Source organism: Bos indicus, chromosome 22 (assembly GCF_029378745.1).
Source record: "Bos indicus isolate NIAB-ARS_2022 breed Sahiwal x Tharparkar chromosome 22, NIAB-ARS_B.indTharparkar_mat_pri_1.0, whole genome shotgun sequence".
Taxonomy (NCBI): domain Eukaryota; kingdom Metazoa; phylum Chordata; class Mammalia; order Artiodactyla; family Bovidae; genus Bos; species Bos indicus.
In genome coordinates this window covers 53,530,282-53,543,347 of record NC_091781.1, presented here as the reverse complement: position 1 = coordinate 53,543,347, position 13,066 = coordinate 53,530,282, and the positions used below count along the sequence as shown (strand labels likewise).

Sequence of the window (13,066 nt, the reverse complement as noted above, 5' to 3'; positions counted from 1 at the left end):
AGCTAGTAACTTGCCTAGGAACTAAGGCTAGCAAACTTTTCTGGCAAAGTCTATGCTCCTCACCACCACACTATATGTTGTAAAATTTGGGGGTTCATAAAATTATCTGAATGTATTGTTAAAAATGACAGACCCACAGGAACTTATAACTGTGTTTGGCTCCAGTGCAGACATCTGGGTGGTTCGGGGGAGAAAGTAAAGCAGATTTTTCAAGTAATACCGTATTATACCCTATAAACTATGTACTATTTGCATATATTAGCCATTTGAAGAAGGGATTTTAAAATGTTTTTAATGCACAATATCCAATCCTTTCTTCGGAGATTCTTATTCAGTTTATCTCTGAGTTGTTTGTTACAAATGAAGATCAAGCACATTCATTTCTAATGAACAACTCAGGGAGTTGTGATGCAGCACAGGGGACTGAGGAGCGGGTCATAGTTGCGCTACGTCAAAGGAAGCCCTCTTCCGGCCTTGGGGAGACATGGTGTTGCCCATTGCATCTGTTACAATACTCCCACCTCCTTTTTCACATCTGTTGGGTGAAGTGACCTTGATGCTGCAATTGTTTTGAGATAGAGTCTGTCTTGCCTGTTCTGTTCAAACTTCCTTTTGGTCCTTGGTAATCAAATATACCTGAACTGTACATTTCCTGTCTGTCCTTTAATTTACCGGCTTTAATAATGTTTCTGACATAGACCTGTGTTATAAGAGGACTGTCCTTAGTGGGAGGGCTTCTCTGATAGCTCAGAGAAGAATCCGCCTGCAATGCAGAAGACCCTGGTTTGATTACTGGGTGGGGAAGATCCCCTGCTACCCACCCCAGTATTCTTGGGCTTCGCTTGTGGCTCAGCTGGGAAAGAACCTGCCTGCAGCGTGGGAGACCTGGGTTTGATCCCTGGGTTGGGAAGATCGCTTGGCTGGCTTTGGTATGAGAGTGTTTATACAAATATGTTTTAGTTATTTTCTAGTAGACCCAGCCGGCGTGGTGCTGAGTACCCAGGAGGGCGTGTTCCGCAGCAACTGCATGGACTGTCTGGACCGAACCAACGTGATCCAGAGTCTGCTGGCTCGCCGTTCACTTCAGGCCCAGCTTCAGGTGCGCATGCTTTTTTTCTTCTATTAAGTAAACAATTTTTGAAAACCAATAATAAACACATTCATATGCCCCCTCCCTAACCCAGCTCTTTGTGGTTTTGTGTCTTGGCATCCATGGGTATAGTTTGTGCGTGCCCGTGGTCAGTGTGTGTATACGGTTGTAAAGTCTGCTCTTTTGCTCTAGCATTATAGTTTTTTAAGAGTTGTACTGGTGTGCTGTAATTCACTAAGCCATTTAGGTTGCTACATTTTTGGCTTATAGATGAGATTGTAGAGAATACACCTGTGTATATTATTAGCTTGAATTATTTCCTTCAAGTTAACTCGTTCTGGGTTAAAGAGAATTTCTGCTTTCCAAGGGGCTTCCCAGGTGGCCCCGCTTGCCAGTGCAGGAGACGAGAGAGACGTGGGTTTGACTCCGGGGTTGGGAAGGTCCCCTGGAGGAGAGCATGGCACCCCACTGCAGCATTCTTGCCTGGAGAATCCCATGGACAGAGGAGCCTGGCGGGTTGCAAAGCGTTTGACTCGCTGAAGCGACTTGGCATGCATGCATACTCTCCAAGGGGGTTGCACCAGTTTACCCTAACACTAGCCAGCAATAAGAAAAGAGTCTTGCTAGCATTGTTTTTATTGAGGAATGTTTTCTTTTCTAACGGTACAGAGTAGCACCTCTTAAGTTGTTTTGTTTGCATCTCTTTTATTGTCGGCAAGGGATGTTAACACCCAGGGAAATACTCGTGACACAGCTTTGCTTCACCAGTGTGACTGTTTTTGAGAAAGAGTAGGTATAAATAGTTTCTTTTGTTTATATATGGAGTTAAAAATACATACAGCCTAGATTTTCGGACCGCAGTCCTGTTTGTTGTAGGGAGCAAACAGAATGCATCCCAAATGATTTCCGCCTAAATCATTTGTAAGAATTCGTCTTTGTTTATGGCAATTCTGTGGAACTTGGGGAAAATTGTGGAGTAAAATCCCTCCCCGAATCCTCACGTACTCATGCTGAAGGCGTGCTCACCGCCTTTGAGTACTCCAGCTTGTGTGATACTGAGTCCTTGTCAGTCTGATGGATTTACTTCAGAGGATATTTTTCAATAGAAACCATATTGGGACTGGTTATTTCCAAGGCTGGTTAACAGGAATCTATTGGACTGGGTTCTGTAATCTGTATTTAACTAATTTACATGCTAAAAACAGTCCTATACAAGCTCAGCAACCTGCAGAGAGCCTTCGGGCAGGAGCCTCTCCAGCCTCAGGGCCCGCTGACGGGCCTCCAGCTGTGCCTGTCCCCTTCCAGAGAGGGCTGGTCACCGGGGTGGGCAGGCCCTGTGCTGGGGGAGTGAGGGAGGGCTCATCCAAGGCGAGCAGTGAGGATAGTGGTTCTAAGAGGCTTGCGGGCCCGAAACAAAGACCAAGGTAGGAGTCCCTAATCTGTGGTCAGTGAGCTCCAAAGGGGAGTCCGTGGAGAGACTCGGGCTGCCCGGAGTCCTGAGATGACATGCAAAGGGCCGTGCTTCTATGCAGTTTGTGGGGAGGGAGGGAGGTAGCATTCCTCTGGTTCTCAAAGGCCCCTGGCTAGGGTAAGTGTGGAGGGCAGCAGTCTGGGTGGTGAATTGTGAGGCGGGCAGAGGGTCCAGGTGGTGGGAGGTTGGGGGTGGTGGCAGGGAAGGAGGGAGCACTGACTGCATACTCCCGCCTTTACCTCTGCCCCTGTCTCTGGGTTTACACAATTCTGCCGCCGGTGCTGTGGTCTGGGGCTCAGGGGAGAGAGGGGCTGTGGGCGGATGGGAGCCCAGAGAGAGGCTTTGCAGCCGGGCCGAGCAGGAGAGGGCTGTGGTCCACGCGTACAAGGAAGACATCTCCTGGCTGAAGCCAGCAACCACGTGAGACTCTGTGGAGACTATGCTTTGTGTTCTAAATCACACGTGCTGAAATCTGTAGCATGTAAACATGGGTATGACTCTTGTTGCAGAGACTAGGAGTTTTGCACGTGGGACAAAAGCTCGAAGAACAAGATGAATTTGAGAAGATTTACAAAAATGGTAGGTCATTTCTTGAACAGAGGCAAGGTTATTCAGATTTTGAAGTAAATATTTTGGACTTAGAGCATTGGTGTCAATGATTACTAACTGATTTTTCCTCTCCCCTCCACAGCCTGGGCTGACAACGCAAATGCTTGTGCCAAACAGTACGCGGGAACCGGCGCCTTGAAGACGGACTTTACCAGGCAAGCCGCGCTAAAACCGCGTCAGTCCAGGGCTGCACAGCTCCGGTGCTTGGCAGACCGCTCGCGCAGCTTTTACCCAAGAGCACCCACTGGTGCCTGGGCCTCGTTCCAGACCGTCAGCTGGGACTCGGGGGAGAGGAGGCCCAGGCACCGGTGGCTTCGTGGCGCCCCTGGGTGATGCTGGTGCACAGTGGGGTTGAGCGCCATGGCGCCTCAGCTCCTCTCAGCCACCTGCTGTGCACCTGACTCACCCCAGGCCCTGCAGCAGGTCGGGGAGGGGCCTGGGACTGTGCCCGCGTGATGCTGGGGCTGGTTTCAAGGAGCGTACTGGGGAGTGAGAGGTTGGAACGCTGTGAATTTGTTACAGATGTGGTTGGGTCTTTTTCTGCCGTATGGATTCCCTGGGAGCAAGATAAGGTTTCTAGTCTGCTTGCTTTATACCGCTTAGCCTGGGCTGTGTTTCTCTTCTTGCTTCTTGTCTTTGCAAGGGGAACTGAGCGTGTTTCCTCTCTGTGTCTACTGTGTAAGGCTTTAGAAAGAGGATGCACATTTCTTGGGCTCAGTACTGCTTTCTTTTGTGACATGTCTCCTTTATATATTCAGGAATTGTAAAAAAGAAATCTTTACAATTTACTTATCTCCATACCACGTACTTATTGGCCATAAACAGTGTGAGAATTTAATATGCAAATCTGTGATTCAAAACTTAACCTCTTATTTAACCAGAACTGGGAAGAGAACTCAGTTGGGACTTATAATGGATGGCTGGAACTCACTAATACGGTATTACAAGAACAACTTTTCTGATGGATTTAGACAAGTAAGTTTGTTTTCTGATGCTAATTTGTGGTTATTTGGTGGCTGTATCTTTGTACTGTTCCCCATACCTAATTGGGGAGTTACTGTTTTCCTTTTTTTCTCTTCTAGGATTCCATAGACTTATTTCTTGGGAACTATTCAGTGGATGAATTAGAATCTCATAGTCCTTTAAGTGTTCCAAGAGATCTGAAATTCCTGGCTGTAAGAAACCTTTTATGTTTTTTAAGTTGTTAATAGCATTATGACTGAAGGTACAGACGGTCCAACTCCCCTTGACATAAAACATTATGTGTTGTTCTAAATGGAATATAAATACTTACGTTGCCCCAAGGAGCAGATCAGGGAGAAGAGTGGGGTAACTTTGGAATGTTGTCTTCTCTCGAACTTGACTGTCTTTTGCAGCTCCTTTGTTTTGTTTTGTTAACTTTTACAGTGCTGTCTTGGTTTCTGCTGTACAGCAGCGTGAATCAGCCATAATTATACATAAAGCCCGTCTCTGCTGCGCCTCCCTCCCTTCCCCATCCGGCCCCCTCCAGGTCAGCACAGAGGGCCGGCTGGGCTCCCTGTGGCTCCCAGCAGCTCGCCACCAGCTCCATTCTACACATGATCGTGTGTGCACATCAGTGCTGCTTTCTCCGCCCGTCCCACCCTCTCCCTCCCCGACTGCGCCCACGTGCCCGTCCTCTCCATCTGTATTTCCTGCCCGGCAGATAGGTTCATCGGTACCATTTTTCTAGATTCCACGTATATGGGTTCATACACAGCATTTGTTTTTCTCTTTCTGACTTCACTCTGTAGAACAGTCTCTGGGTTCATCCACCTCACTAGAACTGATTCAAATTTGTTCTTTTTTTTTATGGCTGAGTAATACTCCGTTGTATATATGTACCACATTTTAAAAAATCTATAAACAGTAAATGCTGGAGAGGATATGGAGGAAAGGGAGCCCTCTTTCACTGTTGGCAGGAATGTTACCTGCATAGCCATTATGGAGAAAAGCATGCAGTCCTTAAAAAACTAGGAACGATCTGCCATATGACCCAGCAGCCCCACTGTTGGGCATATGCCCCGAGAAACCACAGTTCCAAAAGACACGCACCCCGGCGTCCATCGCAGCGCCGTTTATGATAGCCAAGACGCGGAAGCACCTAGATGTCCAGCTGCAGATGCTGTTTAAGTGAGAGCACAGACGTGGAACAGTTGTGAGGGTCTCTCGTTTCAGGGAGACTCTGCTCCCCCTGAGGTTCAGGGATCGCTGGAGGCAAACTTGTGATGTAGAGATCTGTATGTTTTTGACACGTCTCTTGTTTCTGACTCATTCACCAGACTTTGCAAGAGCCTCTCTCGGGTTTCATGCGAGCAGGCAGGGTGTCCTGGAGTGGGGGGCCTAGAGTCTGAGTACACATCTGGGTGACCTCCCTCCTCTTTCTTCAGATCTTTTAATCTGTTTGAAGATTTGGGCAGTTATGATCAAAACTCTAATGACTTTTTCTGAAAGAAAGGTATCTTGTGTATTAGATGTAGACGGGTTCTGTTGTCTTTCAGGGAAAGCTGATTTTACAGCCGCGATTAGCATCTTACGTGACGGTTTCTCTGTTTCCTTTTCCAGCTGCCTATCATCATGGTTGTTGCCTTTTCCATGTGCATTATCTGTTTGCTGATGGCTGGTAAGTCTGCACTGATTTCACATTCATCTTTTAGAATGTTGATCTTTCCTGTATAGCATCTTACGTCTGTGCCTGCTCAGTACGTGGTGTGTCCCTGTTAAACTGAATGAGTAAAGGGAGCAGGTGAGGTGAGTCCTTAGATGACAGGAAGGAAAGTGTATACTCGGTAGCTTGATAGTGTGTTTTTTTCCACTTGAGCTCTTTTTTTTTTTCTCATTACCAAAGTAATACATAGTAATTACAGAAAATACAGTTAGACAAAAAAGAAAATGTTACCACCTTTCCTTTCAGAGATAAGCTAATTACTCTTAACATTTTGATGTTTTAATCTTTATAGGTGTGTATTTTTTTTTCAAAAGGCAGATCCTATAAACTTTTTTGTACTGGTTTTTTCACCGAGCAGTATAAATATTTCCCCATGTCTTTTATTTTGAATGGCTGCAAAGTATTCCGTTGATGGATGTATAGTTTATGTAACCAACCACCTGTTGTTGGGCAAGTCAATAGTATTATAGATTAATACCTTACTTACTAAATTTAAATAGAAGCATTGCCTAGGAACCTGAGCTAACAGACAGGAATATTGCTGGTTTTCTTTTTCCCTCAGTGTTTGCCTATGTCGCTAAGTTAATGGGGTTAGTTCCTTAGCTGCTTATTTAGTGCTGTTCAGCACTCTGAGAATGAGTCTGTGATGCTGTGTTTTGCTTGGAGGTGCAGCCTCGGGCACTCTGAAGGGTGCCGCTGGGCTGACAGGCTCCCTTCTCGAGTGTCCCTTTGCTCCCCTGCACAGACCTCGGCTCCCCCTTTCTGGGCTCCACAGCGCGGTGTGTCCCTCCCTCTTCCCTCTCCTAACCGCATAAGCACTGGGGGATTCATCTTCGGAGGCGCTCTGCCCCGTGCTGTCCCAGCACCCCGTGGTGTTTCTAGTTTGGTAGAGTGGTAATGCTTTGCATCCTTGCTCATCTTTCAGAGTACATCAGCAACCTTTTGAAGGCAGAGACCTGTCTTACTGTTTTACCTCCTGTGCCTAGGACACAGGGCGTGCGTGCTAAGTTGCCTCAGCCGTGTGTGCTAAGTTGCCTCAGCCGTGTCTGACTCTTTGTGACCCCATGGACTGTAGCCCACCAGACTCCTCTGTCCATGGGATTTCCCAGGCAAGAATACTGGGTACAGGAAGCCCTCAGCAAAAGTTTCCTGGATTAAGGCCTCCTGTTCACCCCCCTCACTAATTCTGCCAGCTTCTTCAGGGGTGGCTCGGAACCTGTTCGTCTCTGTAATCCCCGAGTGTTCAGCAGTGAAGGTGGTCACAACACAGGAAGGAGCTGCCCTCCTGTTACTCTAGGGCAGAGGTTAGCGTATGTTTTCCGAAAAGAGCCAGACAATGAGTATTTTCGATTCTGCAAGCTACATATGGTCTCTCTTGCACACTGTTTTTGCAGCTGTTTGAAAATGTAAGAACTCTCACAGGACGAAAACAGGCCAGGGCATCTTGAGTGCAGCATCGCTGTGTGCCGGGACGGGGGCCTACGTCACGTTCGGGGCAGGGAGGAAAATGAGGGACCAGCGGACTGTGCTGCTCACGGTTCAGTCCACGCCCTCGGTCCTCTGACTTCTTTCTTTAACACACTGCCCGGTGGATGCCTTTCCTGGGAGCCACTCCACTGTTGAGTTAGCTTTGTTAGTCTTGGTCTTTTTATATACGCACATTTCCCTATAGAGTGTCTGCAAAAGCAGGGATGCCACGACTGAGACTCAGCCGGAACAAATGGATCATCCCTTTGGGGAGCAACCCAGGGTGGACTTTTGAGGAACTGCCTTTCTCTTTATCCAGAAAGAGCTTTAAAACCCAGAGCTGTCAGAATCAGCAACTGTACAAGTGTGAGTGTTGCACAAGTGAAGACGGACTGGATGCTGTGGATAGTGATCTTTGATGTCAGTTGTAACGTAACGATCTTTGTGGTGGTAGATGTGACAGTGTTTGATTTCTAGCCCCTACTTTGGTTTTTAGTGAAAGTCGCTCAGTCGTGTCTAACTCTTTGCAACCCCATGGACTATACAGTGCATGGAATTTTCTAGTCCAGAATACTGAAGTGGGTAGCCTTGCCTGTCTGCAGGGGATCTTCCTGACCCAGGAATCGAACCCAGGTCTCCCACATTGCAGGCAGATTCTTTACCAGCTGAGCACAAAGGAAGTCCAAGAATACTGGAGGGGGTTGCCATTCCCTTCTCCAGGGGATCTTCCCAACCCAGGGATCAAACCCGGCTTTCCTACACTGCAGGTGGCTTCTTTAACGTCTGAGTCACCAGGGAAGTGTTGTCAAGTGGTTCTCAGATGTAGTCCCTTAACCAGTAGAAACAGCATAATCTTGGAACTTTTGAGAAATGCAGCTTTGGGGGCCCTGCTCCAGCCCTGCCAAAGCACACAGGCTGGGGATGAGCCCCGCCGCTGACACTGTTTCCAGCCCTGAAGATTCTTAAGCCAGCCAGAGTCAGAGAACCACTGGTTCAAACCTTAACTGAGAATTCTTATGTTTTCCTTTAGATGTGTTTGTAAACTTGAATGCTGTCAAGATGTGCTAAACAGCTGAAAGCTGGAACTAGTGTCAATAAAATGGCTTGTTATTTATCAGTATTTTGTTTTTTAAAATCAACAGGTGACACCTGGACAGAAACACTGGCCTATGTGCTCTTCTGGGGAGTCGCAAGCATCGGAACATTTTTTATTATTCTTTACAATGGCAAAGACTTTGTTGATGCTCCCAGATTGGTCCAAAAAGAAAAGATAGACTGAATTTGTGTCTGTGGAAAGCGGCTTGGCCTGGAAGATTCCATTATGCAGAACTGGAGTCTTTACTGACCCGCTTTCCACGGCAGCTGAGGTCTTTGTAAATCGTTTATCCAGGAACACATCTTGTGCTGGGTGTGGGGTGATGACTTAGAGTTGATCTGGTGTTAACTGCCTTGATGATCTCTTTACTGTTGGGATAGTTATATTTACAATTTGAAGCTAGTCTATAATTAAAATGTAACCTGAATTCAGCTCACAGAATGGAAGGAACCTATACATCGTCAGTTGAATCAGCCATTGCAGAATGAGTAATATATTTAAAAAATCTAGCTTCTTCCCTCATTTGAAACAGTGAAATTATTTTTGTAGCTCAGTTTATGGTCACTGTAAAAGCAGTTGCTATTAGCAGGCTTACTTTTCCATATACCTTTGGACTTTTCTTAACAGCTTAATGACAAGCTAACTAGTCTGTTCATAACATGTAAATCTACATAGATCAGTAGTTGGACGAAATCGTCCATGACTACATAGCAGGAAGGAGGTGTTCCTCTCGAGTTCTAGTTGGACCGCCTTACGAGTTCAGTCAGTTTGAACTGTGCAGTTTAAGTGTGATGAGAAAAGTTTCAGATGTACTCTATCTTTTTTAAAAGGTGTAAATGAAATCAGCGAATGTAAAGTCTATTCCTCATGCTAGAGGTCCAAAGCCGCCTCGGTCTTCAGGATTGCCCCGGTGTGGGAGCAGCCGCGGTTGGTCAGCCCCTCCCTCCTGGCCCCTGTTCTTTCCTGGGTCTTTCTTCGAGACATGCAGGTCCCTGAGCGCGGCTCATGCCGAGTTCTGTGTTGCCCTTGGAGGCAGCAGCTGCTTGTGCACACACGGCAGTGTTGGCGCTTTTCACTCTGTGATTATTTTTGTTGCATCAGTAAGTGTGTCTGAAATTCAGTGCTTCCAGGTAGTCATCGCTCTCCAGATCAAGGACCAACTGACAGCTTTAATTTATGTGCAGAAATAAACCTGAAAAATACGCTTTAGAAGCTGTGCATAGTTCTAATTAATAAGTCGGAAACTGTATATTGAAATTGTAATTATGAGGTTTAAAAACTAGGAAGTATCTAAGATAGTGTAATTGCCACTATTTTATAATAGTTCGATTAAATACCGCTGCAATATTTGTGTTGTGGTTGAAAATTATGTACAGTTTTTTTTTCCAATGGTAATACCTTTTGTTGTCCTTAAATATCTCTAAAAAGCGCCTTGATTTTAACATCACCTTTTTTCCCAACATTATCGTTTATAAACATTAATAAGAGTTGTTGCTTTTAGAAACTCTAAAGGAAATAATAGCTGGAAAACCCTCTGTAGCTTACAGTCAGTCATTAACACTCACAATAGGGTAAGTAATTAGAACTGCCTACTCTTAACTTGTAAATAAGCATCATTTGTTCCAAAGAGAAAATATCAAAACTCGGTTTATGTCTACTGTGATGGATCGTCAGATGCTACTGGGCATTTCACATTAAGAACTTATTTCAACAACCATGACAAAGACCAAATCTGAATGCTAATGTGGCTGTTTTGCAGTGAATGGGCTAATGTTGGTGTGTTAGACCTTGAGGTGTCAATATTTCAGAAACCTGCAGTAATTTTATTCCTAAATTCATGTACTGTCTCATCTGTAAGTGAAAATAAAATGACATATTCTTTTCTAACTAATGTTGGTGTCATTCCTATACCTTGTCTTCAAAGGGATATTCTTTTTTATTTCAGAATTTTAAGAATCATGCAAAGCAGCGCACGGTCATTATTATCTTTAAAACATTATGTTCTTTGCCACATAGGCCTCTCCATCTTGGCAGTTTGGTTCATCAAAGCCCGTAAGTCACAGTCTTCTTGAACCTCATCTCCGAAGTGTCCTCTCATCTCTCACACGTGCCTTCTTCTCTGCACTAGAAACAAGTCACTGGGTCAGCGCACTCGGGGAGGGGACCGCGCGGGGCACGGGTACAGGGCAGGGCCTCTCTGCGAGCCTGGCCACGTAGCCTGGAAGGAGGGGAGCAATCCAAGGTCGTGACTCAGAGCTGGTGAGAATCGGGTGTTCCCTGTGCTGTGCCTTTGGGGCTTCTGAATTGTCTTTGTCTGTAAGATTGCTTGTCCTTAAAGATTTGTTGGAATACTTGTTTGTAGAGGAATTCTCTGTTGGTGTCGGTGACTTCTCTCTTCGTTTTCTTGTGACTTTTGGTGAAAGAAGTGTGTACTTGCAGTGGTGTTGAATTTACCAAACATCCACTCCCACCGCTTGTGCCTGGGTATGGCCACGTGGCTCAACTCCAAGGTGGGGGCGTCCTTTTGACATACTTTTGATCTTTTCACCTCTTAGGTCTTTTTTCCTCCCTGTAAAGTAAGGAAAGGGTCTGTGTCTGTCCAGGTAGATCAGATTATGCTGAGGTAACAAATGAGCCACACAAGCTGCCACCTGGAAGCTTCTTCCCAGCTCTCAAGGGCATAAAAAAAAAAGGCTTATTTCTCACTGCTTCTGTGTGTCCTTGAAGGGTCTGCTGCAGCTCTGTGACGTGCCATCTGCATCCTGGGGCCCCGTGATGGAACAGCTTCATACGGGAACATGACCAGTTGTCCTGGCAGGAAGGAAAGGGAGACATTTCCACTTGAAGGTGACAGCCCCTTCTGCTCACATTTCATTGGTCAGAGCAGGTCTCGTGGCCAAACCTGAAGTGCGGGATGGAGGAGCGCAGCCCGGGAGAGACTGTGTGCTGTGACCTGACACGTGGTCCAGTTTTCTTGTCCTGCGTGGTTCCTGGGAGAGGCAGCAGAGAGCCTGCCGACTCCCCCGCCCTATAGTACAGCACCGCCTGTTGGGCTGCAGGCTCCCTCCACTCCCTGGGGCGTCGGGCTTCTCCACTGCCGAGAACGCGTCCTCACTCTGATGCCTCTTGCAGGGTGGCCTGGCTCTGCCCTGAGCTCGGGGCCCCGGCTCCTCAGTCTGTGGGCCGGAGGGTTCTCCGGAGGGTGTTTTTCAGTAACCCGAGTCTTGGGTACTCATAGCTGTTTTTGTTTTTTTGACAATAGGGATCTGAGGTGAGAGCCATTTGCAGACATCAGATTAAAGTCACAGTTGTCTCAACTCTTGGGCTTGTCAGAGGTTTGAAAAGTGACTGCTAGAGAGGGGTGTGTATAACACAGCAGCACCAGAATTTTTGGTCTGTGGGATTTTTTTATCTACAGAGCATCCTGTGAAATTGATTTTGGGTAAGGCGTGCATGAGAGCAATCACTTGGCCTTGGAGTTGAGAAACGTGGGCTCGGATTTGTATTTGGACCTCACTTGAGTGTTGAACTTGGTCTCTGCACATTTTTTGATTCTCATCCACACGGCAGTTCGCTAAGATCACCACACGGATGCACACACACACCTGCTGAGAAGCCCAGGTAAGTCTACAGGCGGAAGGTCTTCCTCGAGGTCCAGCTCCCGTCCTCTGGGTTGCACGTCATGCAGAGGCGCCATGAACGGGGTTTCACTGCGGGGAGCGGAACAGTTAATGAGTTGTTGTGACATGTGTAATTATCACCACGAATGCCCTGGTCCTGGCTGAACTGGTTAGATGGCCTGTTTGTTCTTAGCACTTCCTTTAACCAGTTATTCTGAGCATGACTTTGTCTTTCCTTTTTGTTTTAGCCCAAGGCCCAGATGCATGCCTTTTGTGTATTTATTTTTCTTGCTGTACAGAGCTACAGTATCATCCATTAAAATATCATCTTACATTTTGTGTCCTAAATTGATCTCCTGTTACAGTCGGATTTAAGTGTAGATTCTGAGATGAGAAGTAGAAAGTACAGGTCGTCAGTCGTGTCTAGGAGACCTGGAGATGTCCTTCTATCTGAGCTTCTGGGAGCACACCTCCTCCTGGGTTCTCTACTCCACAGTCTCACCCGTTGATGTCTTCTCTATGTTCTGGTTTCCTCTTACTGGAAGGTAGTCTCACAGTGTTGTGAGTCAGGAGTCAAAGCTGGGTGTGAGCTCAGCTGGGTGATTCCTGTGACCCAGGGGGCGCTGACGGGGGTCTATTAGCTGACAGAGGGGCTGCTCTTCCTGGTCCAGGTTGGTCTGGCGCTACACAAGGGAGGCCAGAGGCGGGCGCCACTGGTTCTGTTAGCTCAGCGCCTCCACGCGGCTCTGCAGCCTCGGGCGGCCCGAGTGAGGGGTCCACTAATCCAGGTGGAAGCTTGTGTGGTCGAGCCTCTGATGTCAGAGGGCGTCCCTTCCACCAGGTTCCCTGGTCGGATCACTCAGAAGCCCATTCAGATGCCTGGGGAGGCACACATACCCCCTCTTCTGTGAGAAGAATGGAAAGGAAGCCGTGGCTGTGTCTGCAAACTGGCGTTTTTGTAGCCTTCCGCCCTAAGCCCTCTTCTCCACGTACACACTCGCCCCTGGTGATGCTGTTTAGAAACCCG

At 47.0% G+C, this 13,066-nt stretch overlaps 1 protein-coding gene across 2 annotated transcripts in view; it reads left to right on the top strand.

Annotated features, from left to right (window-relative positions):
* SACM1L (SAC1 like phosphatidylinositide phosphatase) overlaps window positions 1–10,306 on the top strand; it is a 54,402-nt gene extending 44,096 nt beyond the window's left edge. For both annotated transcript variants that reach the window (XM_019984774.2, XM_019984775.2), the window contains 7 exons: window positions 961–1,099; window positions 3,071–3,140; window positions 3,253–3,325; window positions 4,052–4,145; window positions 4,253–4,345; window positions 5,754–5,811; window positions 8,466–10,306. In XM_019984774.2, the coding sequence (XP_019840333.2) occupies window positions 961–1,099; window positions 3,071–3,140; window positions 3,253–3,325; window positions 4,052–4,145; window positions 4,253–4,345; window positions 5,754–5,811; window positions 8,466–8,602 (664 nt within the window). In that variant the 3' untranslated portion in view covers window positions 8,603–10,306. The remainder of the gene's footprint in view (window positions 1–960; window positions 1,100–3,070; window positions 3,141–3,252; window positions 3,326–4,051; window positions 4,146–4,252; window positions 4,346–5,753; window positions 5,812–8,465) is intronic.
* The last annotated feature ends 2,760 nt before the right edge of the window (window positions 10,307–13,066 follow it).